The sequence below is a fragment of the Capra hircus genome, chromosome 15, assembly GCF_001704415.2.
Source record: "Capra hircus breed San Clemente chromosome 15, ASM170441v1, whole genome shotgun sequence".
NCBI classification, from domain to species: domain Eukaryota; kingdom Metazoa; phylum Chordata; class Mammalia; order Artiodactyla; family Bovidae; genus Capra; species Capra hircus.
Window position 1 is genome coordinate 33764644 of NC_030822.1, and position 26004 is coordinate 33790647.

The 26004-nt window shown below is 37.5% G+C and overlaps 2 protein-coding genes across 2 annotated transcripts; one reads left to right on the plus strand and one right to left on the minus strand.

Annotated features, from left to right (window-relative positions):
• Window positions 2079-3029, minus strand: LOC102176217 (olfactory receptor 51V1-like). The gene has a single exon (XM_005701216.3). It carries the CDS (start codon window positions 3027-3029, stop codon window positions 2079-2081), a length of 951 nt encoding a protein of 316 aa, XP_005701273.3.
• On the plus strand, window positions 16787-17728 carry LOC102176512 (olfactory receptor 51V1-like). The gene has a single exon (XM_013976740.2). The coding sequence runs from the start codon at window positions 16787-16789 to the stop codon at window positions 17726-17728; it is 942 nt and encodes a 313-aa protein (XP_013832194.2).

Genomic DNA, 26004 nt, shown 5'->3' on the forward strand with positions numbered 1-26004 from the left:
TTCAATTTCCTCATCTGCAAAATTAACTGATTATGATTTGCCCATGGACTGGCTCTAAAGATCAACAGTGAGAATCATTACTGTGTCCTTCCACAGTGCCTGGCATATAATAGGAATCTGATAAATATAAGCTAATTATTATTTTATGACCATTATACTTGTTATTGTGATGATTAAAAATAAACTCTAACAATATTAGGGAGTTGCTTTTAAAATTGCATGATGTAGATGTTTATAACTGCTTCATTCAAAATCAAAACTATAAAATGCTAACCCAATCAATTAATGAATAGTTTTCCCTATGTAGTACAATGGAACAAAACTCAAATATAAAAATGAGCTGTGGATGCAGGCAACAACTACAAGGTGAATCTCAAAAGTATTATTGCAAGTGAAAGGATCTGGACAAAAAGATTACATTACTTATGATTCAATTTACGGGATCTTCTCTAAAAGCTGCTTCCCAGGTGGCTCAGTGGTAAAGAATCTGTCTGCCAATTCAGGAGACACAGAAGATGAGGGTTCAATCCCTGGTCAGGAAGATCTCCTGGAGTAGGAAATGAACCCACTCCAGTACTCTTGCCAGGATCATCCCATGGACAGAGGAGCCTGGTAGGCTACAGTCTATGGGGTTACAAAAGAGCTAGACACAGTTGAGCACACAAGTAGGGGCTCTCTTAAAAGCAAAACCTACGATAGAAATTAGTTTGGAGGCAGCGGAGAATTTGGGGCTGTGGGAGAAGAGTGACCACAAAGAGATAAAAGGCACTTGTGGGGTGATGAAAATATTCCATATCTTGATTGATTGTGGTGGTGATTTCATGACTGTAAATATTTTTGAGAATTTATCAGATGGTGCATGTACATCTAAATAGAGTGAACTACTATTTGAAAGTATGCATTAACAAAACATGCCCTAAACATATCAAGTACATTATATAAAAATCCTTGCAACAATAATGTTTTAAGGAAATTTACACATACCAAGAGTCCAAATGTGTGCATTATTTTGCTATCCATGATTTATTTGTGGTTTTGCTCACTTTTAAATTATAAAAGTTTTATGATGGTTGTGGAACCATTTAACAAACTTCATGTTGAAAAGTACAGAGGGGAGATAGGAAAGAAAGATTTTTCATGTGATTTGAAAATTAAGCAGAGAATATATTCAATCACATCACCTGCTACCACCTAAAAATTTGATGTATCATTTAATCTATGTGTTTTTTAAACTACAAATCATATATGTATTAGAAAATAGCATCTACCACAGAGTCTTGATGGGGAGATAAATTAGAAACATTTTTCTTTGATCACAGTAACATTCTCTCCTCATTGGATTTAAATGATCTATGGGTTCATAGGAAACATTTTCAAATGGTTTGCAAGTGGAGTAGCTATTTGTTATTGTTCCTTGGATTAAGAAAATAAAACTAATCACAAACGTCTATTTTTTTTTTTTTTTTTTTTTTTTTTTTTTTACTACTCTGGCAGTTACTGATTGTCTCTATCTCCAGTTCAGTAGGGTGAGAGTGAGGAAGATTGGCTTATGGGCAAAGAGTATCAAAATTAATGCTTGCTTGTTTCATTGCTTTTTAAATTTATTCAAAAAGGTCAAATTCTCTATTATGCTTATTTAGTTACATTGCCATGGGACTAAATTGGGAAAATGGGTAGACAATAAACAAGAATGTAGTTTAGAGTAGGGAGAATTGGAGTAAAATAATTTTTGGTCCTTAAGTAATTACTTGGGGGATTTTAATTAGCAAAATGTACCTTTTTATAATGAATGACTCCCAAACTGGCCATAGTGAGATGAATTTTAATAGCTAATCTGCCTCAGACCTTATTATGATTCAGAAGCTATTATATATGTATTTTCAGATATTAAAAAATCATTGACAGCATAACTCATGTCAATTTCACTAATATGATAGTTTCAAGGAAAATGCAGACGAAAGTGTTTGCAAAATGGAAAGCCTCATTCAAATGAAAGTCATTAAACATATTTTAATTATTCACTGACTCTTACCCTTTTGAACTCCTTTGCTGACTTTTAAATGCATTCACATTTGATATTAAGACTTACATTTTTTCAAGTAAAACAATCTCTGGACTCTTCTTCGTATTTGCTGGGTCTTGATACTATAAATAATGGGATTCATCAAGGGTGGGAAAAGGATATAGACATTGCCCATGAGAACATGAACCCAGGGTGAGAGGTGTCTGCCAAAACGATGAACCATGGTCAGACCAATGATTGGGATGTAGAAAACCAAAACAGCACAGATGTGAGATACACAGGTCTGCAAAGACTTGATTCTCTCTTCTCGTGATGCAATTGCTAAGACTGCATGCAAGATCATGATATAGGAGATAATGATGAGCACTGCATCCAACAACAAGTTGCTGATCACCAGGGCCAGACCATAGATGCTATTGAAGTGGATGTCTGAACAGGCCATTCGAATTAAGTCTTGGTGCAGGCAGAAAGAGTGAGAAAGGATGTGGGGCTGACAATAATTTAAGAACTTTAGGCGAATGATGACTGGAGGTATGAGCATAGAACTCCTACATAAGATTGCCACTCCAATCTTCATGATTTTGTCATTAGTTAGGGTGGAGGAATAGCGTAATGGGTTGCAAATGGCAATATAGCGGTCAAAAGCCATAGTAAGGAGGACAGAGGACTCCATGAAGGACAGACCATGGATGAAATAGGACTGGGCAATGCAGGAATCCAGGCTGATCTCTTGAATGATCCCCCATAAGATTCCCAGCACTGTGTGCACAGTGGACAGCCCCACACACAGGTCAGTGAGGGCCAGCATGGCCAGGAAGTAGAACATGGGCTGGTGCAGACTCGGCTCAGTCCTGATCACGTGGAGTACCATGCAGTTCCCCAGGAAAACCATAGCATAAATGGAGGCAAAAGGGATGGAGAGCCAGAGATAGTCAACTTCTAAGCCAGGAAAACCAGTGAGAGTAAATCTGGAACTACTGAAGTTCAAGATAGAGGCAGCAGACATTAATAGAGGATTAAAAATATTTCTAGAGAGATATTAAAAATTAGATCACTTTATGACCCTTTAATTTCTAGTAATGTTTGTCTGCTTTTGAGAAAAAAATATAATACAGTTTCCTCAACTATCATGAACTCAGCAAAGTAGAGGCCTGATTCATCATTCTTTAGGTCAAGAACCAGTTGTCTAAACATAGCTATTCCAGTGCTAGTGACTAAGAATGTCAGAAGACTGGAGGGTTTTATGCAGAAACAATAATGTTAATAGGCTCATGGGACTCAGTTGGGGATACACTTCTGGGGTGTCTGTTTATTTCGAAAGGAAGATAATATATGACCACAGGAGCATACTGCTGCCGTGACTGGCAGCACCACTGGGAAAATATGAAATGCATGTGTAATTTTTCTCTTGGGTAGAACAGCTGATCATTTGACTATCACCAAAGTATCATAAGATCCCAAAGGAGATAGACTTGTTAAAGTAACCTAACTTTGCATAAAATAAAGTTAGCCAAAATAAATCTAACAAAATAAGTGGAATCAGAATTGTTGTGTGGTGGATTCCACACTGCTTAACTTCTAATAAATTATTTACTGATTTTAGTTGTACTTTATTTTTCTTCTCTATGTTCATGTATCTCTTCATCCTATTAAAAGCTTTCTAACTTTTATGACATTCTCAATACTTTTACATTTAATGCCTTTCTATAAAATATAAGTCATGCATTTTAGACTGTAAAGTCCAAAGCCTGTGTTTGATCTTGAGTAATAGCTGGGCACGAAATAGCTAGATCATATGGTAGATATTTAGCACTTTGGCAAGAATAGAGTGGAATGAAATATTTGAGTATTCTAAGGAAAAAAAACAGTCTAAATTTCTACATGTAGGGACATTATCCTTGAAAAGTGAATGAGAAATATTTTCTCAGGTGTGCAGAAACAGAGATCAACAGGTAATAAGCTGACCCTGCAAGAATTACTTTAAAAAGTTTCTCAGAGTAATGAAAAATGATATTGTCAGAATTTAGATCCACATTAAAAAAGCATCAGAAATGGAATAATGAAGCTAATAGATACTTTATTTTTATTTTTAATTGATATAATAGAGGACCACTTATTCAAAGAAATAGTTGTAAGAATTTATTTTATGATTATATGGGTAAGTGAATGATTAGCAGCAATGTTATAAAACATAGGAAAGAGAAATTGGGAGTTGGAAATATTCTAATGTAAGTTAACTTCGGTACTCATAAAGTGGCATGTTGCTGAGTCGCTAAGTCATGTCTGACTCTTCTTCAACCCCATAGACTATAGCCTGCCAGGTTCCCCCATCCATGAGATTTCCTAGGCAAGAATACTGGAGTGAGTTGCCATTTTCTTCTCCAGGGAATCTTCCAGACCCAGGGACTGAACCTGCACCTCCTGCATAGCAGGCAGATTCTCTACTGCTGTGCCACCAGGGAAGCACATAAAGTGATATATTATTATTTAAGAGTGAACTTGGATTAGGCACTCACTAAACAAAAATGAAAAATAGGTAAAATTGATATGCAAGCAAATAAAAAAGAATCATCTAATGTGTTCAATTAAAACTAGGGAAGGGGAAAAAAGAGAGGAAGAAGAAAACAAAAATAAGAAAGAAGAGAAAAGTAGAACAAGTATAACTTATAGAAAACAATACCAAACATGGCTGATTTTAATCCAATTAAATCAAAGATGACTTCATGTGTGAAACATCGGAATATCAAAAGTAATAGGATAACTTGTCAGAGCGGATTTTAAAAACATATAATTATATATTGTCTACACGATACCACTTTAAAGGCACAGGTTTAAAAAAAATTGCATGAACACTGATAAAAAGAAATCTGAATTAAATGCATTGTTTTCAGACAAAACTGATTTCAGAACAATGAAAACTATCATGATGAAGCAGAACATGACATAGTAAAAAAAAAAGGGGGGGGCAGCAATTTTTGCCGAAAATTAGTATTCAGAGCTTTTGTGGTTATTTGTGGACATGCTCAGAGAGGGATAAAATTGAGTCTCCTGATGTAAATACATGTCCCTGATGCAATACTCTCTTTTCTTGGTTCAGCCCTCATACTGCAAATAATCTTCATGATCTATTTTGTGCCATCATTTAAACATTTTTGTACTTTTGATGATAAATTTGCTGCTTGAAATGCCTCCAAACATAGTGCTGTCTAGTATAACAGCAAGAAGGCTGGGATGTGCCTTACAGAGAAAATGTGTGTATTACACAACCTTTCTTCAAGTGTGATTCATACTGCTGTTGTTAGTTCAAAGTCAATGAATCCAGGATAGACTACATCCAGGAGAAAAAAAAAAAAAAGAGAATACCTGCATCCATATATGAGGGCCCTCCGGAAACCGCTATAATAACATCTGTAGTGCATCATGAAGCTTGAAGAAAATGGGATAACAACTAAATTTGTGGATTCATGAGATGACAGCTGACAAAAAAATTCATAGTGGACATCATTGTTGAGTGATTGAAAGCCAAAGAAAATAATGGTCAAGATTTCAGGCTTTGAAAAATGTTATCCCTTTTCAGCTAATGATAGCTGATTGAGTGTTTCAAATGGCCTTTTGGCATGGCAAATATTAAATGTTAGACAGTGTAGTTTTTATATATTAGGAAACAGAGGAAGAGTTTTTAAATTAATTTATTATTTATTAAAGGATAATTGCTTTACAGAATTTTGCTGGTTTTGGTCAAACCTCAACATGAATCAGCCATAGATATACATATATCCCCTAGCTTTAGAACCTTCCTCCCATCTCCCTTCTCATCCCACACCTCTAGGTTGATACAGAGCCCATATTTGAGTTTCCTGAGCCATACAGCAAATTCCTGTTGGCTATCTATTTTACATATGGTAATGTAAGTTTCCATACATCTCACCCTCTCCTCCCTTCTCCCCATGTCCATAAGTCTCTTCTCTATGTCTGTTTCTCCATTGCTGTCCATAAATAAATTCTTCAGTACCATTTTTCTAGATTTCATATATATGCATTAGAATATGATATTTATCTTTCACTTTCTGACTTCACTCTGTTTAATAGGTTCTATGTTCATCTGGGGCTTCCCTGGTAGCTCAGAGGTTAAAGCATCTGCATGCAATGTGGGAGACTTGGGTTTGATCCTGGGGTCAGGAAGACCTCCTGGAGAAGGAAATGGCAACCCACTCCAGTATTCTTGCCTGGAGAATCCCATGGACGGAGGAGCCTGGTGGGCTACAGTCCACGGGGTCACAAAGAGTTGGACATGATTTCACTTCACTTCACATTCATCCACCCTATCAGATGTGTTCCATTTTCTGGCTGAGTAATATTCCATGGTATATATGTACCACACTTCTTTATCCATTCATCTGTTGATGGACATCTAGATTGCTTCCATGTTCTAGCTTTTGTAAATAGTGCTGCAATGAACAATGGGATAAACGTGTCTTTTTCAATTTTGGTTTCCTCAGGGTATATGCTTAAGAGTGGGATTGCTGGGTCATATGGTAGTTTTATTCCTAGTTTTTTAGGGAATCTCCATACTGTCTTTCATAGTGGCTGTATTGATTTACATTCCCACCAACAGTACAAGAGCCTTCCATTTTCTCCACACCATCTCCATCATTTGTTGTTTGTAGACTTTTTGATGATGACCATTCTGACCAGTGTGAGGTGATATCTCATTGTAGTTTTGATTTGCATTTCTGTAATAATGAGTGATGTTGAGCATCTTTTCATATGTGTGTTGGGCATCTATAGGTCTTCTTTGGAGAAATGTCTGTTTAAATCTTTTCCCACTTTTTGATGGGCTTGTTTGTTTTTCTGATATTGAGTTGTATGAGCTGCTTGTATATTTTGGAAATTAATCCTTTGTCAGTTGTTTCATTTGATATTATTTTCTCCCATTCTGAGGGTTGTCTTTTCACCTTATATATTATATATATACAATATATTACATTGTTGTGTAAAAGCTTTTAAGTATAATCAGGTCCCACTTGTTTACTTCTGTTTGTATTTCCATTACTCTAGGAGGTAAGTCATAGAGGATCTTGCTTTGATTTATATCATTGAGTGTTCTGCTTATGTTTTCCTCTAAGAGTTTTATAGTTTCTGGTCTTACATTTAGGTCTTTAATCTATTTTTAGTTTATTTTTGGGTATGTGTTAGGAAGTATTCTGATTCATTCTTTTATATGTAGCTGTCCATTTTTCCCAGCACTATTTATTGAAAAGGCTTTCTTTGTCCCATTGTATATTCTTGCCTCCTTTGTCAGAAATAAGGTACCCATAAATACATGGGTTTATTTCTGTGCTTTCTATCTTGCTCCATTGGTCTATATTTCTGTTTTTGCACCAGTACCATATTGTCTTGACGTCTGTAGCTTGTAGCATAATCTGAAGTCAGGAAGGTTGATTCCTCCAGCTCCATTCTTTTTTCTCAAGACTGTTTTGGCTATTCAGGGTCTTTTGTGTTTACATATAAATTGTGAATTTTTTTGCTCTAGTTCTGTGAAAAATACCATTGGTAATTTAATAGGGATCACATTGAATCTGTAGATTGCATTTGGTAGTATAGTCATTTTCACAATATTGATTCTTCCTTCTCAGGAACATGGAATATCTCTCCATCTGTTTGTGTCATCTTTGATTTCTTTCATTAGTCTCTTATAATTTTCTGTGTGCAGTTCTTTTGTCTCCTGAGGTAAGTTTATTCCTAGATATTTAATTCTTTATTTTGCAATGGTGAATGGGATTGATTCCATAATTTCTCTTTCTGATTTTTCATTGTTAGTATGTAGAAATGCAAGCAATTTCTGTGTATTGATTTTGTATCCTGCAACTTTGCTAAACTCACTGATTAGCTCTTGTAAGTTTCTGATACTATCTTTAGGATTTTGTATGTACAGTATCATGTCATCTACAAACAGTGAGAGCTGAATTTCTTCCTTTCTGATCTGGATTCATTTTACTTTTTTCTTTTTTCTTCTCTGATTGCTGTAGCTAGGACTTCCAGAACTATGTTGAATGATAGTTGTGAAAGTGGACCCTGTTGTCTTGTTCCTGATCTTAGGAGGAATGTTTTCAGTTTTTCACCATTGACAATAAAGTTTGCTGTAAACTTATGATATATGGCCTTTATCATGTTGAAGTATATTCCTTCTATGCCCATTTTTTGAAGAGTTTTAATGATAAATGGGTGCTGAATTTTGTCAAATGCTTTTTTTTGCATCTATTGAGATTATCATATGGGTTTCATCTTTCCATTTGTTATTATGATGTATCACATTGATTGATTTGCATATATTGAAGTAGCCTTGCACCCCTGAAATAAACTCAACTTGATCATGGTGTATTTTTGATGTGTTGCTGAATTCTGTTTGCTAAAATTTTGTTGAGGATTTTTGCATCTATGTTCATCAGTGATATTGGCCTATAGTTGTCTGTTTTTTTGCTTTTGGTATCAAGATGATGGTCACTTCGTAGAATGAGTTTGGAAGTGTTCCTTTCTCTGCAATTTTTTGAAAGAGTTTTAGAAGGATAGGCATTAGCTCTTCTCTAAATGTTTGATAGAATTCTCCTGTGAAACCATTTGTTCTTGGGCTTTTTTTTTTGGGGGGGGGCGGATTTTTGATCACAGCTTCAATTTCAGTGCTTGTAACTGGGTTGATCATAATTTCTATTTCTTCTTCATTCAGTCTTGGAAGATAGAATTTTTCTAAGAATCTGTCCATTTCTTCCAGGTTATCTATATTTATTGCCATATAGTTGTTCATAATAGTTTCTAATACTCCTTTGTATTTCTGCATTAGCTGTTGTAACCTCTCCTTTTTCATTTCTAATTTTGTTTATTTGATGCTTCTCTCTTTTTTCCTTGATGAGTCTGGCTATTTTTTTATCTTCTCAAAGAACCAGCTTTAAGTTTTATTTACCTTTACTATTGTTTCTTTTATTTCTTTTTCACTTATTTCTATTCGGATCTTTATGATCTTTCCTTCTACTAATTTTGGGGTTTTTAAGTTCTTTTTCCAGTTGTTTTAGGTGTAAAGTTAAATTGTCTATTTGATGCTTTTCTTTTCTTTTTTTTTTTTTTTTTTGAGGCAGGTTTGTATTGCTATAAACTTCTCTCTTAGAACTGCTTTTGTTTTATCCCATAGGTTTTGAGTTGTGTTTTCATTGTCATTTGTTTCTAGAAATTTTTTGATTTCTCTTTTGATTTCTTCATTAACCTGTTGATTATTTAGAAACCTGTTGCTTAATATCCATGTGTTTGTGTTTCTTACAGCTTTTTTCTTGTAATTAATATCTGGTCTCATAGTGTTGTCATTGGAGAAGATGCTTGATACAATTTCTATTTTCTTAAATTAACTGAGGCTTGATTTGTGATCCAAGATGTGGTCTATCCTGGCGAATGTTCCATGTGCACTTGAGAAGAAGGTGTATTCTTCTGCATTTGGATGGAATGTCCTGAAGATATCAAAGAGATCCATCTCATCTAATGGGTCATTTAAGATTTGTGTTTCCTTATTAATTTTCTGTTTTGATGATCTGTCCATTGGTATGAGTAGGATGTTAAAGTCTCCTACTATTATTGTGTTACTGTCAATTTCTCCTTTTATGTCTGTTAGTGTTTGTCATGTATTGAGGTGCTCCAATGTTGGGTGCATAGATATTTACAATTGCTATGCCTTCCTCTTGGATTGATCCCTTGATCATTATGCAGTGTCCATCCTTATCTCTAGTAATATTCTTTATTCCATGTTCTGTTTTGTCTGTTATGAAGATTACTACTCCAGCTTTCTTTTGCTTCCCATTTGCATGGAATATATTTTTCCATCCTCTCACTTTCTGTCTATATGAGTCTGTAGGCCTGAAATGGGTTTCTCGTATACAGCATATATATGGGTTTTGTTTGTATATCCATTTAGCCAGTCTGTGTCTTTTGGTTGAGCATTTAATCCATTTACATTTAAAGTAATTATTGATATATATATGTCCCTATTGCCATTTTCTTAATTATTTGGGGTTGATTTTGTAGATCTTTTTTTCTTCTCTTGTATTTCTTGACTATATAAGTCTCTTTAACATTTGTTGTAAAGCTGGTTTGGTGGTACTGAATTTTCTTAATTTTTGCTTATCTGAAATGTTTTTTATTTCTCCATCAATTTTAAATGAGATCCTTGCTGGGAACAGCAATTTTGGTTGTAGATTTTTCCCTTTCAGTTCTTAAAATATGTCCTGCAATTCCCTTCTGGCCCGCAGAGTTTCTGATGAAAGATCAGCTGTTAAGCATATGGAGTTCCCCTTATATTTTACTTGTTGCTTCTCCCTTACTATTTTTAATATTCTTTCTTTCTGTTTGGTCTTTGTTAGTTTGATTAGTATGTGTCTTGGTGTGTTTCTCCTTGGATTTATCCTGTATGGGACTCTTTGTGCCTCTTGGACTTGATTGGCTATTTCCTTTTCCATGTTGGGGAAATTTTCAACTATAATCACTTCAAAAATTTTCCCATATCCTTTCTCTCTTCCTCTTCTGGGACCCCTATAATTAGAATGTTGGTGCATTTGATATTGTCCCACAGGTCTCTGAGACTGTCCTCAGTTCTTTTAATTCTTTTTACTTTATTCTGCTCTTTAGAAATTATTTCCACCATTTTATCTTCCAGCTCACTGATTTGTTCTTCTGCTTCAAATATTCTGCTATTGATTCCTTCTAGAGTATTTTTAATTTCAGTAATTGTGTTGTTTGTCTCTATATGTTTATTTTTTTATTCTTCTAGTTTTTTGTTAATTGATTCTTGCATTTTCTCCATTTTGTTTTCAAGGTTTATGACCATCTTCACTATCATTATTCTGAATTCTTTTTCAGGTAGTTTGCCTATTTCCTCTTCATTTATTTGAACTTCTGTGTTTCTAGGATGTTCCTTCATTTGTGTAGTATTTCTCTTCCTTATCACTATTTTTTTTTAACTTATTGTGTTTGAGTGAAGGGTTAATAGGGTAGCAGAGATGTGCCTGCAAACGGGTCTCTCTGCTCAGGCTGAGCGTCCTTGCATACGAGGCATTCTGCCAAAGAGTCTGGATACAGCCTTGAGTTTAATGGTCCCTTGCAAACGAGGGAGCATTCCCTTCTTGAGATAAGAGGGAGATGAGGGCTTTGTGCAGACTCTGCAGTAGACAGAGATTTCACTCCCTTTTGCTGTACGATAACATGTATGCACCTGCACTGTACTGAAAAGGCTTATTCTTACAGTCTGGAATTCTGCCTAAGGAAGGCTTTATAATAATAAACGGCAATTAGTTTGCCCAGTTCTGTTCCTCTGGCCGGAGTGGTTTCCTGTCTGTCTCTTATGTGTCTTGTATGTTCCGTGTCATTTCACTCGTAGTAACCAACATTTGAGGTCTTCTTTTTGCAGGCTTCGGGTTGAATTCTTTCCTTGAAGAAAGTTGAATCCTTTCTTCCTTTGGTTTCTGCCCTCCTAAAGTTGGTCCAGTCATTTGTGTAAGCTTCGTATAGGATGAGACTTGTGCTGAGTTTTTGTTTGTTTGTTTTTCCTCTGATGGGCAAGGCTGAGTGAGGTGGTAATCTTGTCTGCTGATGCTTGGGTTTGTATTTTTGCTTTGTTTGTTGTTTAAATGAGGCCTCCTGTGCAGGGTGCTACTGGTGGTTGGGTGATGCCAGGTCTTGTATTCAAGTGGTTTCCTTTGTGTGAGTTCTTGCTATCTGATACTCCTTAACATTAGTTCTCTGGTAGTCTAGGGTCTTTGAGTCAGTGTTCCCACTCCAGTGGTTCAGGGCTTGAGCTTATGGATGTATGATGCAGGTAGTTCCTCAGGTCACAGATTCATAGAAAACAGATATGGGATTTGAATCCTATCCAGTTTCATAGAAAACCCAGTGCTTATCTTAGTAAAGCACAGTGTAGAACTCTGGTGGAATCCTTGACCTCAAAGAGCTTCTTTGCATCCCTTACAGGCCACTCCTCAGAGCTCTCCCTGGAACTGCCAACATGCACTGGCCTCCTGTTCCAGTGCATTTTAAGTCCCACGACTGTTGCGCTCAAGATGTTTTCGCTCACATTGTGACCCCGGGTAGCATGGAAAGGAGGCCACTGGGCGTCTAAATGTTGAAAGTAACCTTGGAGCTGAGGTGTTGGTCATCGTGGGGGACACAGGTCTCTGACACGTGCTCCCTCAGGAGTCAGGAAGATATTTTTGAAATATCTACTAAGTGTTATATAGGGAAACAGTGTTGTGCACGAACTAGTGTTCAGTGCTTGTGAGACTGGCTTGTTTTATAGAGTCATGGGCAAGTGAATCTATATAACATAACAGTAGGTCTGTTATGCTATTATATGCACAATGCTGTCAAAAGCGAAAAAAAAAAAAAAAAAAACACAAAGATGCTGTGACCAAGACTTGTAGAAACCTACCCTTGTATTTCCCCTAGAAACAATATTTCTGTGGTCACCAGCTCAGTGTATGTGGCAACTTTATAGAACACAACTACCATGAATAATTAGAATTAGCTGTATAAAGCTGGAATCAAGGTTTTCAGTATAAGTGGGTAGATTTAATACCTAGCTAATGCCCCTGAAATAACCAATAGGAGCATTGTTTATCCAGTAGAAATGGCCTGTCTAGAATGCAAATCTCAGCTTCTGAATAGTGATCTGTATGAAAAAGAGCCATAACTTCTTGGGAAAATGGATGATTCCAGGGCCAGGTTAGTGAAAGTACATTGACTACACTGTTGTACCAAAAACCAAAGCAGTGTTCCAAGAATAATGAACATAAGTCAAAAACATGCCAACGCCAGATTATGGTGCCCCACTGGCCAAATCTGGAACATTATAAAATCAACATTAAATTGAACAATAAAAATAATGATAGTGAATATTCTCTTCCCCAAAATACTTATTAAATGCCAAAAGAAAATATGTAACTTTATAGGGACAAACCCTGGCTGACCTCACCTAACAAGATAATCATCCACAATGGGGCAAATTCATAACAGGAATAACGTGAAACAGATGCATGGGAAGAAAAGAGACTGACAACCATGGCATGCCTGCATAATTGACATCTAACAATGAGGACCCATCAAACAAACCCCACTGAGGGACATTCTACAAAATACATGACCTGTGATGTTCAAGTTTGTGTCATATAAAACAAGAGGAGTTTGAGGAAGTATCAAAGAAGAGACTAGAATAACAGAACTATTAATACTAACACAAATAATTCTGAACCAAAATGTTTCTAATATAAATTACATTAAAGGTACAATTGGGGAAAGTTATATTCAGTTCAGTCAGTTCAGTTCGGTCACTCAGTCATGTCCGACTCTTTGCGACCCCATGAATCACAGCACACCAGGCCTCCCTGTCCATCACCAACTCCTGGAGTTCACTCAGATTCACATGCATCGAGTCAGTGATGCCATCCAGCCATCTCATCCTCTGTCATCCCCTTCTTCTCCTGTCCCCAATCCCTCCCAGCATCAGAGTCTTTTCCAATGAGTCAACACTTCGCATGAGGTGGCCAAAGTACTGGAGTTTCAGCTTTAGCATCATTCCTTCCAAAGGAATCCCAGGGCTGATCTCCTTCAGAATGGACTGGTTGGATATCCCTGCAGTCCAAGGGACTCTCAAGAGTCTTCTCCAACATCACAGTTCAAAAGCATCAATTCTTTGGCGCTCAGCCTTCTTCACAGTCTAACTCTCACATCCATACATGACCACAGGAAAAACCATAGCCTTCACTAGACGGACCTTTGTTGGCAAAGTAATGTCTCTGCTTTTTAATATACTATCTAGGCTGGTCCTAACTTTTCTTCCAAGGAGTAAGCATCTTTTAATTTCATGGCTACAGTCACCATCTGCAGTGATTGTGGAGCCCCAAAAAATAAAGTTTGACACTGTTTCCACTGTTTCCCCATCTGTTTCCCACGAAGTGATGGGACCAGATGCCATGATTTTTGTTTTCTGAATGTTGAGCTTTAAGCCAACTTTTTCACTCTCCTCTTTCACTTTCATCAAGAGGCTTTTTAGTTCTTCTTCACTTTCTGCCATAAGGGTGGTGTCATCTGCATATCTGAGGTTCTTGCTATTTCTCCCAGCAATCTTGTTTCCAGCTTGTGCTTCTTCCAACCCAGTGTTTCTCATGATGTACTCTGCATAGAAGTTAAATAAGCAGGGTGACAATATACAGCCTTGGGTTCTACAAATTCAATGGTAGTAATGTGTCAGTGTTAATTTCATGATTTGATGGTTGTATTATTGTCATATAGGAGATTGTCATTATTTGTATAAAACACATACTAAGGAATTTGAGGATCATGAGACATCAGATAAGAAACTTACTCTAAATGAATCAAGAAAACTGTTTGTGTGCTATATTTGAAACTTTTAAACAAAAAAAGATTTACTGAGTTGTCTCAGAGGAACAAATTGAATAAAAGTTATCTAAAATTTCATATAAAGTACTTGACAATAATTATACACATGTGAATATGAGAAAATACAGTAAATGTTTCATAGATAAATGCATGATGAACTAAGTATAATTAACCCTAATTGAATGTTTTAGCGATACGTGTATGTGCTCAGTCTTATCTGATTTTTGCAACCCCATGAACTGTAACCTGCCAGGCTCCTCTGTCTAAGAAATTTTCCAGGCAAGAATACAAAAGCAGGTTGCCATTTCTTCCTCCAGGGGGTCTTCTTTACCCAGGGATCAAATCCATTTCCCTTGCATTGCAGGTGTATTATTACCACTAGCGCTACCTGTGAAGCCCAAATGTGTGTCATTATTATAGCATATTTTCAAAAAATTTGATTATATGGTTCTCTTTATTATGTCTGTCAAAAAGGAGACATATTTTGCTACAGTTCAGAAGACAGAAAGATCAACTAAAAAAAAAAGACATTTAGAGAAAAACAATAAATCAGTTCACTTGCTCAGTCATGTCAAACTTTTTGCGATCTCATTAACTGCAGCACACCAGGCTTCCCTGTCCATCACCAACTCCTGGAGCTTACTCAAACTTATGTCCATTGAGTCAGTGATGCCATTCAACCATCTCATCCTCTGTGTCCCTTTCAACTCCTGTCTTCAATGTTTCCCAGCATCAGGGTCTTTTCCATTGAGTCAGTTCTTTGCATCAGGTGGCCAAATTATTGGAGAATCAGCTTCAGCATCAGTCTTTCCAATGAATATTCAGGACCAATTTCCTTTAAGATTGACTGGTTGGATCTCTGTGCAGTCCAAGGGACTCTCAAGTGTTTTCTCTAACAACACAGTTCAAAAGCATCAATTCTCTGGTGCTCATCCTTCTTTAGAGTCCAACTCACACATCCATACATGACTACTTGAAAACCCATATCTCTGACTAGATGGAACTTTGTTGGCAAAGTATTGTCTCTGCTTTTTAATATGCTGCCTAGGTTGGCTAAGCTTTTCTTCCAGTGAGCAAATGTCTTTTCATTTCATGGCTGCAGTCACCATCTACATTGATTTTGGACCCCAAGAAAATAATGTCTCTCACTGTTTCCATTGTTTCCCAACCTATTTGCTAAGAAATGATGTGACTGGATGCCATGATCTTAGTTTTCTGAACGTTGATTTTTAAGCCAGGCTTTTCACTCTCTTCTTTCACTTTCATCAAGAGGCTCTTTAGTCTTCCTTGCTTTCTGCCATAAGTGTGGTGTCATCTGCATATATGAGGTTGTTGCTGTTTCTCCTGGAAATCTCTACTTGTGCTTCATCCAGCCCTGCATTTCTCATAATGTACTCTGCATGTAGGTTAAGTAAGCAGGTGGACAATATTTAGCCTTGACATACTTCTTTCCTGATTTGGAACCAGTCTGTTGTTCCATGTCCAGTTCTAAGTATTGCTTCCTGACCTGCATACAGATTTCTCAAGAGGCAGGTAAGATGGTCTGGTATTCCCATCTCTTTAAGAATAAAGCAATAAATAATGAATAAGTAAGTAATAAAACAATAAATAAGACTTACTAAAATATATTTCTTATTTCAAAGTGAAAAAGAGTCAAGAAAAATGCTTCAGAATGCTGATATTCTATTTTCTCATTGAATGTTCATGTTTTGCCTTCTTCTTTTGAGTAAGTGTTGAATTTTCAGTCCATGCAGTTATGTTCCTCTAAGATTAAAAAAGAGTTGTGGACTCCCAGGGAAATGCAGTTATTCATCTATTCCTCACATTTCCAGGGCACTACTAGTTTCTAAGTGACCACACAGAATCTCTCACTTGCATCATTCCCCCGAGGGGACACAGGTGTCCCAAGAGCATAGGTTCACTGGACTCACACAATCAGTCCTCTATTTTCCTTCCTCATAAATGTGAACACTCTGACTGCCTGGGCTCAAGGACTTGGGATGGAGAGAGTGTGCAGAGGCTTCTCAGGAGCAGCAGAGCAAGACAGCATTGTGCTCTCAATAACTGCAGTCACTGTCACCTGGCTTGTGTGCTGCTAGTCTCTTAGAGAGACTGAAAGGAAATGAAGTTTATGACTCACTCTGCCTACAATCATCAGGATCTTGATTATCTTCTCTAACTTCTGAGACTAATACCAAGGAGGTTCCCTATGAAGTCATCTTGTGCTGTAACTTCTAATACAGAGTTGACACTCCCTGGGACTCTACAATCAGCTTTCCCTGGGTTATAATCCAAGAAGCTGTGTTATATCTGACTATTCTTATTTTTCAAATATTCATGTCTGCTTCTTCTGCTTCCAATATCAACTCTTCAATATTCATTCTCACGGGGTTCCCCGGCCTAGAACAATACTATCCCTGGTTTTCAGTTCCCTTTTCTTTGATCTATGCTGTGGTTTTCCTGGGAAACTGCCTGGTGCTGCATGTGGTTCATACTGAGCCGAGCCTGCATGAGCCCATGTTCTACTTCCTGGCCATGCTGGCCCTCACTGACCTGTTCATGGGGCTGTCCACAGTATACACGGTGCTGGGGACTATGTGGGGGCTCAGCCAGGAGATTGGTCTAGATGCCTGCATTTCCCAGACTTATTTTGTTCATGGACTATCTTTCATGGAGTCTGGAGTCCTTCTTGCCATGGCTTTTGATCGCTTGATAGCAATTTGCAATCCTCTGAGATATGTATCCATTCTGACTAATAGCAGGATCATTTACTTCATGATGACCATTTTGGCAAGAAGCTCTTTGTCTATTCTTCCTGTCATCATCCGTTTGAAGTTCTTTCCTTACTGCAGACCTCACATTCTCTCTCATTCCTTCTGCCTGCACCAGGATCTACTCCGGCTGGCCTGCTCTGACATTCGCTTCAATAGCTTCTATGCCCTGGCTCTGGTGATTTGTACCTTGTTGTTGGATGCTGTCCTTATTCTCATCTCCTATGTTTTCATCTTGCATACGGTGCTGGCAATTGCATCTCGAAAAGAGAGGCTCAAGGCTCTGGAGACCTGTGTCTCCCACCTCTGTGCAGTTCTGGTTTTCTACATTCCCATCATTGGTCTCACTATGGTACACCGCTTTGGAAAGCATCTCTCACCTTTGGTTCATGTCTTTATGGGAAACATCTATATTCTCTTTCCTCCCATGATGAATCCAATAATCTATAGCGTAAAGACCCAACAGATTCAAAGCAGGATGAAGAAGTGGTTTTCTCTGAAAATGTAGTGCAACTTTTTGATTTTATCAGTAAGAATACTATAATGTCAACACAATATGCTAGTTCCTATTTGTGCAACCATTTACACATTGAGTACTATTTTCTATAACTTTTTGTTCTTTTATGAGGACTTGAATATAAAGAACTTACATGTCTTGCTAATCATAAAGGTGAGAATTGAGTTTTTCTAATCTACATTCCAGGATAGACTTCTGAAATTTGCTGTAGAATAATCATAGTTCTTATAAACATGACAAGGAATGTCTCTACATTTTATGGACATATTCTTTAAGCATGATTATCATATAAAAATTGTGTTACCCTGAATTCATCAATATTTTAATCATCTAGACCTATTTCTAACTAACTAAAATTTTGAAAATACATCTATGGTTCCGACTTTTATGTAATGTTCATGTCAAAACCGGAGAAGGCAATGACAACCCACTCCAGTACTCTTGCCTGGAAAATCCCATGGATGGAGGAGCCTGGTAGGCCACAGTCCAGGGGGTCGCTAAGAGTCAGACACGACTGAGTGACTTCACTTTCACTTTTCACTTTCATGCTTTGTAGAAGGAAATGGGAACCCACTCTAGTGCTCTTGCCTGGAGAATCCCAGGGACAGCAGAGCCTGGTGGGCTGCCGTCTATAGGATCACACAGTGTGGGACATGAATGAAGTGACTTAGCAGCAGCAGCAGAAGCATGTAAAAACTTATGATGCAGTGAAATTGGGTTTCCCTTATTTCTAGTGGTGATGTGAATATCATCTGAAACTGATGCAGAACTTTCCCTTTCATCTAGTTATTTTTCCCCATTAGTGACCTTATGGAAGTCTATTGAAGGAATTTTGACATAAGAAAATCGATAATTTCTCTATTGCGAAGATTGTCTTCTTAATCTCTCTCTATGCTCTTAACATGACATTATTGCATGAATACTCTTCATTCTACATTTTTACTAAATATTTTTTTGAAAGTTAGTTCAGTTCAGTTCAGTCACTCAGTCGTGTCTGACTCTTTCTGGCCCCATGGACTGCAGCACACCAGGCTTCCCTGTCCATCGCCAACTGCTGGAGTGTACTCAAACTCATGTCCATTGAGTCAGTGATATCATCCAACCATCTCATCCTCTGTCATTGCCTTCTCCTCCTGTCTTCAATCTTTGCCAGCATCAGGGTCTTTTCAAATGAGTCAGCTCTTCGCATCAGGTGGCCAAAGTATTGGAGTTTCAGCTTCAACATCAGTCCTTCCAGTGAATATTCAGGACTGATTTCCTTTAGGATGGACTGATTGGATCTCCTTGCAGTCCAAGGGACTCTCAAGAGTCTTCTCCAACACCACAGTTCAAAAGCATTAATTCTTCAGGGCTCAGCTTTCTTTATAAAAGTTAGTATGTGGTTTTATTTTTGAAATTTAAAAAAAAAACTTTAAATTTTTTTATTGGAAGATAACTGCTTTTCAATGTTGTCTTGGTTTGTGCTATTCAACAACATGAATCAGTTATAAGTAAACATATATCCCTCCATCTTAAGCCTCTCTCCCACCCCTCGAGGTCATTGTAGATCACGGAGCTGAGTTCCCTGTGCTGAAAAGATGCTTCTAGCTAGCTATCATTAGGATTTCTGTATGGCACTGTATTTTTAAGATATTTAAAATGTACATCATGGTGATTTGATGAATTCATCGTTTTTAATGATTATCTTATATTTTAGTTTATTTATTAAGAGATTGATTTTTCTTTTCATTTTTTTTTTTTTACTTTACAATATTGTATTGATTCTGCCACACATTATCCTCAATACTACAGTTAGCCATGAGTCAGAGGGTACTGTCAAAACAAGTTTTATTTAAAAAACAAACAAATAAGTGAATTTTGAATAAATTTACTTGCACAGTTAGATATTTCTTTCCATGCCTTTTTGTATTTTTATGAAGAAAATGAGCTTCATATTTGTGGTGAAGGAGTCAAGTTCATCCTTGTTTATGGGGCACAAAAGCACTAAGTTGGCATGGGCTTATCCAGAATAGTCTGCATTTTGACACATATGGAATTATCTTTCAATTCATATGAGCAATGGGATACATGATTGCAATTTTTATCTACATAGGCAAATAATTGGCTAACTGCTTTTCAATGAGTATTATTTTTTCCCCTTCTAGATAAGGACTATGCTGAATAATGCTCTCATCATCTGCCAAGCAAACACTAAATATCATCCTATTGCAGAGAATTTGAGTCAGTAAAATCACAGCACCATGAGTCCATAAGGATTTCTAGTCCCATTATATAACAACATTGAATATATTGTTTGAATTATTTATTTTTTTTCAAATTGAATCTTTAACATTATGCAGAAAGATTCTACATGTTTCTTTCATCCTTCTGCAACCTCTAGCTGTTTCCTCTAGAAGACATTTCTGATTCATTTCTATGTTTCCAATGCTTTAGAATCCAGTTACCAAGATGTCTGAAAATACCTACTTCACCAATGGTGCTATGTTGATATTACACCCAGAGACAGACTGCTACCAGGATTTAAATCATCAAATTAAAAGTGGTGGTGGTTTAGTCACTAAGTCGTGTCCAACTCTTGTGACCCCATGGACTGCAGCCTGCCAGGCTCTTTTGTCTGTGGGATTCTCCAGGCAAGAATACTAGAGTGGGTTGCCATTTCTTTCTCCATAGGTCATCAATATAATAATTTCTATAGGATTAATCTTGCCCTGTTTTGAAAACAGCAACTGTTTCTTCAACTGACTATAAGATATCTCTGTATTAGTTTTCTATTATCACTGTAACAAATTACTGCAAATCTGTAGGGCTGAAGCATAGGTTTATTACCTTACTGATATGGAGGTTAGAAGTCTAAAACGGGTTACCAGGTCTCTGTTCTGCTAGAGTCTAAGTAGGAATCTGTTTCTTTGCCTGTTTCAGCTTTCAGAGACTGTCTACATTCCTTAGATTGTATTCCTAATATGATTCTGCTTCTGTTGACCCATTACCTTCTCCGATTTTGACCTTCAGGAGTTTCCCTATTAATTTCATCTGGATAATGCATAAACTTCTCTATATGTCAAGATGCTTAACTTAATCCCTTTCAATATGTAAACTCACATATTCACAGGTTCTAGAGATTAGGACATAAACATCTTTCAGTTCAGTTCAGTCACTCAGTCGTGTCCGACTGTTTGTGACCCCATGAATCAGAGCACTCAAGGCCTCCCTGTCCATCACCAACACCCGGAGTTCACTCAGACTCACGTCCATCAAGTCAGTGATGCCATCCAGCCATCTCATCCTCTGTCAGACCCTTCTCCTCCTGCCCCCAATCCCTCCCAACACCAGTCTTTCCCAGTGAGTCAACTCTTCACATGAGGTGGCCAAAGTACTGGAGTTTCAGCTTTAGCATCATTCCTTCCAAAGGAATCCCAGGGCTGATCTCCTTCAGAATGGACTGGTTGGATCTCCTTGCAGTCCAAGGGACTCTCAAGAGTCTTCTCCAACACCACAGTTCAAAAGCATCAATTCTTTGGCGCTCAGCTTTCTTCACAGTCCAGTCCAACTCTCACATCCATACATGACCACTGGGAAAACCAGAGCCTTGACTAGACGGACCTTTGTTGGCAAAGTAATATCTCTGCTTTTCAACATGCTATCTAGGTTGGTCATAACATTTCTTCCAAGGCGTAAGAGTCTTTTAATTTCATGGCTGCAATCACCATGCAGTGGGTCATTATTCAGCCTATTATAATCTCCATTTTGCAATGTCTAAATTGAATTTATTTTGATTTGGAATCCATAAGGTTTCCTTGTTTTCAGTTTAATAAAGTATGTGATAAAGAATTTTTTTTGTGATGGTAAAATATCCATAAGACAAAACTTACAATTTTAGCTATTTTTCAGTATACAGTTCAGTGTCATTAGAATAATCACATTTTTTATGCAACCATCACCGCAACTCAGCTCCAGAACTTTTTCATCATCCTACAATGAAACTCTGTTCAGTTCAGTCACTCAGTTGTGTCTGACTCTTTGCGACCCCTGAAGCACTCCAGGATTCACTGACCATTACTAACTCACGGAGCTTGCTCAAACTCATGTCCATAGAGTCGGTGATGCCATCCAACCATCTCATCCTCTGTTGTCCCCTTCTCCTCCCACCTTCAATCTTTCCCAACATTAGAGTCTTTTCCAATGAGTCAGTTCTTCGCATCAGTGGGCCAAAATATTGGAGTTTCAGCTTCAGCATCAGGCCTTCCAATGAATACTCAAGACTAATTTCATTTAGGATTGACTGGTTGGATCTCCTGGCAATCCTAGGGACACCTAAGAGTCTTCTCTAACACCACAGTTCAAAAGCATCAATACTTTGTCACTCATCTTTCTTTACAGTCCAAATATCACATCCATACATGAATACTGAAAAAAACATAGTTTTGACTAGACGGATCTTTGTTGGCAAGGTAATGTCTCTGCTTTAATATGTTTCCTAGGTTTGTCACAGCTTTTCTTCCAAGGAGCAAGCAAGCATCTTTAAATTTCATGGTTGCAGTCATCATCTGCAGTGATTTCGGAGCCCAAGAAAATGAAGTCTGTCACTATTTCTATGGTATCACCATCTATTTCTCATGAAGTGATGGGACAGGATGCCATGATTTTAGGTTTCTGAATGTTGAGTTTTAAGCCAACTTTTCACTCTCCTCATTCACTTTCATCAAGATGTTCTTTAGTTCTTCACTTTCTGCCATAAGAGTGGTATTATCTGCATATCTGAGATTATTGATATTTCTCCTGGCAAACTTAATTCCAGCTTATGCTTCATCTAGCCTGGCATTTCACGTCATGTGCTCTGCATGTTTAACTTATATGATATACTCTGCATATTTAACTCTTGAGAGTCCCTTGGACTGCAAGGAGATCCAACTAGTCCATCCTAAAATAAATCAGTCCTGAATATTCATTGGAAGAACTGATTTTGAAGCTGATACTCCAATATTTTGGCCACCTAATGTGAAGAAATGATTTATTTGAAAAGACCCTGATGCTGGGAAAAATTGAAAATGGGAGGAGAAGGGCATGACAGATGATGAGATGGTTGGATGGCATCACCAACTCAATGGACATGAGTTTGAGTAAACTCCGGGAGTTGGTGATTGACAGGGAAGCCTGGAGTGCTGCAGTCCTTCGGGCTACAAAGAGTCAGACACGACTGAGTAACTGAATTGAACTGAACTCTACATATAAGTTAAATAAGCAGGATGACAATATACAGCCTTGATGTACTCCTTTCCTGATTTGGAATCAGTCTGTTGTTCCATGTCCATTTCTAACTGTTGTTTCTTGACCTGCATACAGATTTCTTAGAGGTAGGTAAAGTGGTCTGGTATTCCCATCTCTTGAAGGATTTTCCACAGTCTGTTGTGATCCACACAGTCAAAGACTTTGGCATAGTCAATAAAGCAGTTGTTTTTCTGGAACTTTCTTACTGTTTTGATGATCCAACAGACATTGGCAATGTGATCTCTGGTTCTTCTGCCTTTTCTAAACACAGCTTAAACATATGGAAGTTCATGGTTCACATACCGTTGAAGCCTAGCTTGGAGAATTTTGAGAATTACTTTGCTAGTGTATGAGATGAGTTCAATTGTGCAGTAGTTTGAGCATTTTTTGGCATTTCCTTTCTTTGGGATTGGAATGAAAACTGACCTTTTCCAGTCATGTGGCCACTGTTGAGATTTACAAATTTGCTGGCATAATAAGGGCAACACTTTCACAGCATCATCTTTTAGGATAGCTCAACTGGAATTCCATCACCTCCACTAGCTTTGTTCATAATGATGCTCCCTAAGGCCCACTTGACCTTACATTCCAGGATGTCTGGCTCTGGGCAAGTGATCACACCATCGTCGTTATATGGGTCATGAAGATCTTTTTTGTATAGTTCTTCTGTGTATACTTGCCACCACTTCTTAATATCTTCAGCTTATGTTAGGTCCCTACCACTTCTGTCCTTTAGTGCATCAATCTTTGCATGAAATGTTCCCTAGGTATGTTTAATTTTCTTGAAGATATCGCTAGTCTTTCCCATTCTGTTGTTTTCCTCTGTTTATTTGCATCGATTCCTGAGGAAGGCTTTCTTATCTCTCCTTGCTATTCTTTGGAACTCTGTATTCAGATGGGTGTATCTTTTCTTTTCTCCTTTGCTTTTAGCTACTCTTCTTTTCTCAGCTATTTGTAAGGCCTCCTCAGACAAATATTTTTCCTTTTGCTTTTCTTTTTCCTGGGGATGATCTTGATCATTACCTCCTGTATAATGTCTCAAACCTCCATCTATAGTTCTTCAGGCATTGTGTCTATCATATCTTTCTTTGAATCTATTTGTCACTTCCAGTGTATAATCATAAGGGATTTGATTTGGGTCATACCTGAATGGCCCAGTGGTTTTACCTACTTTCTTCAATTTAAGTCTGAAGTTTGTAATAAGGAGTCATGATCTGAGCTACAATCAGCTCCCGGTCTTGTTTTTGCTAACTGTATAGATCTTCTCCATCTTGGCTGCAAAGAATACGGAAAATTCAATTAAAGATTTACTGATCACGGCCCCACACATCAGATCAAGAGCCAGTTTCCGCCACAGACAGTCTTTCTCATCAGGAAGCTTCCATAAGCCTCTTATCCTTATTCCTCAGAGAGCAGACCAAATGAAACCCACAGTCACGAAAACTAACGAAATTGATCACATGACCACAGCCTTGTCTAAATCAATTAAACTGTTAACCATGCCATGTAGTATCATCCAAGACAGACGGGTCATGGTGGAGAGTTCTGATAAAATATGGCCCACTGGAGATGGGAAAAGTAAACCACTTCAGTATTCTTGCCTTGAGAACCCCAAGAACAGTACAAAAAGGCACAAAGATATGACACTGAAAGTTGAACTCCCAATGTCAGTAAGTGCCTAATATGCTACTGGAGAAGATTGGAGAAATAACTCCAGTAAGAATGAAGAGACAGAGCCAAAGCAAAAACAGCACCACTTGTGAATGTGACTGGTGATGGAATTAAAGTCCGATGCTGTAAGAACAATATTGCATAGGAATCTGTAATGTTAAGTCCATGAGTCAAGGTAAATTGGAAGTGGTTAAACAGGAGATGGCAAGAGTGAACATCCACATTTTAGGAATCAGTGAATTAAAATGGGCTAGAATGGGCGGATTTAACTCAGATGACCACTATATCTACTACTGTGGACAAGAATCCCTTAGAAGAAATGGAGTAGCCATCATAGTCAACAAAAGAGTCTGAAATGAAGTTCTTGGATGCAATCTCAAAAATGACAGAATGGTCTCTGTTCATTTCCAAGGCAAACCATTCAATATCATAGTTATCCAAATCTATGCCCCAACCAGTAATGCTGAAGATAATGAATTTGAACAGTTCTATGAAGACCTACAATACCTTCTAGAACTAACACCCCAAAAGATGTTTTTTTCATTATAGGGGACTGGAATGCAAAAGTAGGAAGTCAAGAGATACCTGGAGTAACAGGCAAATTTGGCCTTGAAGTAGAAAATAAAGCCGGGCAAAGACTAACAGAGTTTTTGTCAAGAGAACATACTGGCCATAGCAAACATCCTCTTCCAAAAAAACAAGTGACGACTCCACACATGGATATCATTAACTACATTGCTTTCAGACAAAACTGATTTAAGAACAATGAAAACTATCACAGATGAATAGGAGCAAAACATAGTCCAATTTGTTATCCAAAATTAATATTCAGAGCTTTTTATGATTATGTGTGAACATGCTCAGAGTATGAGAAATTGTACGTGTCCCAGCTGGGGTCAAACAAGGTAATACTCTTCCTTTAAGTTTCACCTCAATTACTATAAATAAATGTCCTCTTCATGATGTATTTTTTGCCATGATTTAAACACTCTTGTAATTTTGGTGATAATTTGCTATTTAAAATGCCTCCAAATATAGTGCTGTCTAATGTTCCTAGGAGCAAGAAGCCTGGATGTACATTATAGACACAATGTATGTGGTACACAAGCTTCTTTCAGGTGTAATTCATAGTGCTGTTGTGAGTTCAGTGTCAGTGAATCCATGAGATGGTATATCTAGAAAAAAAGAATAAGAAAATTCCTGCATCCTTATGTGAGGACCCTCTTGAAGGTGCTAGAATAACATCTATAGTACATGATGAAGCTTAAAGAAATGGAATAGAAACTAAACTTGTGAATTCATGAGATGACAACTGACAAGAACTACATATT

What these genes read in the sequence shown, in the direction of transcription:
- LOC102176217 (XM_005701216.3), bottom strand. Translation starts at nt 3,029, where the DNA reads ATGTCTGCTGCCTCTATCTTGAACTTCAGTAGTTCCAGATTTACTCTC.
- LOC102176512 (XM_013976740.2), top strand. Translation starts at nt 16,787, where the DNA reads ATGTCTGCTTCTTCTGCTTCCAATATCAACTCTTCAATATTCATTCTC.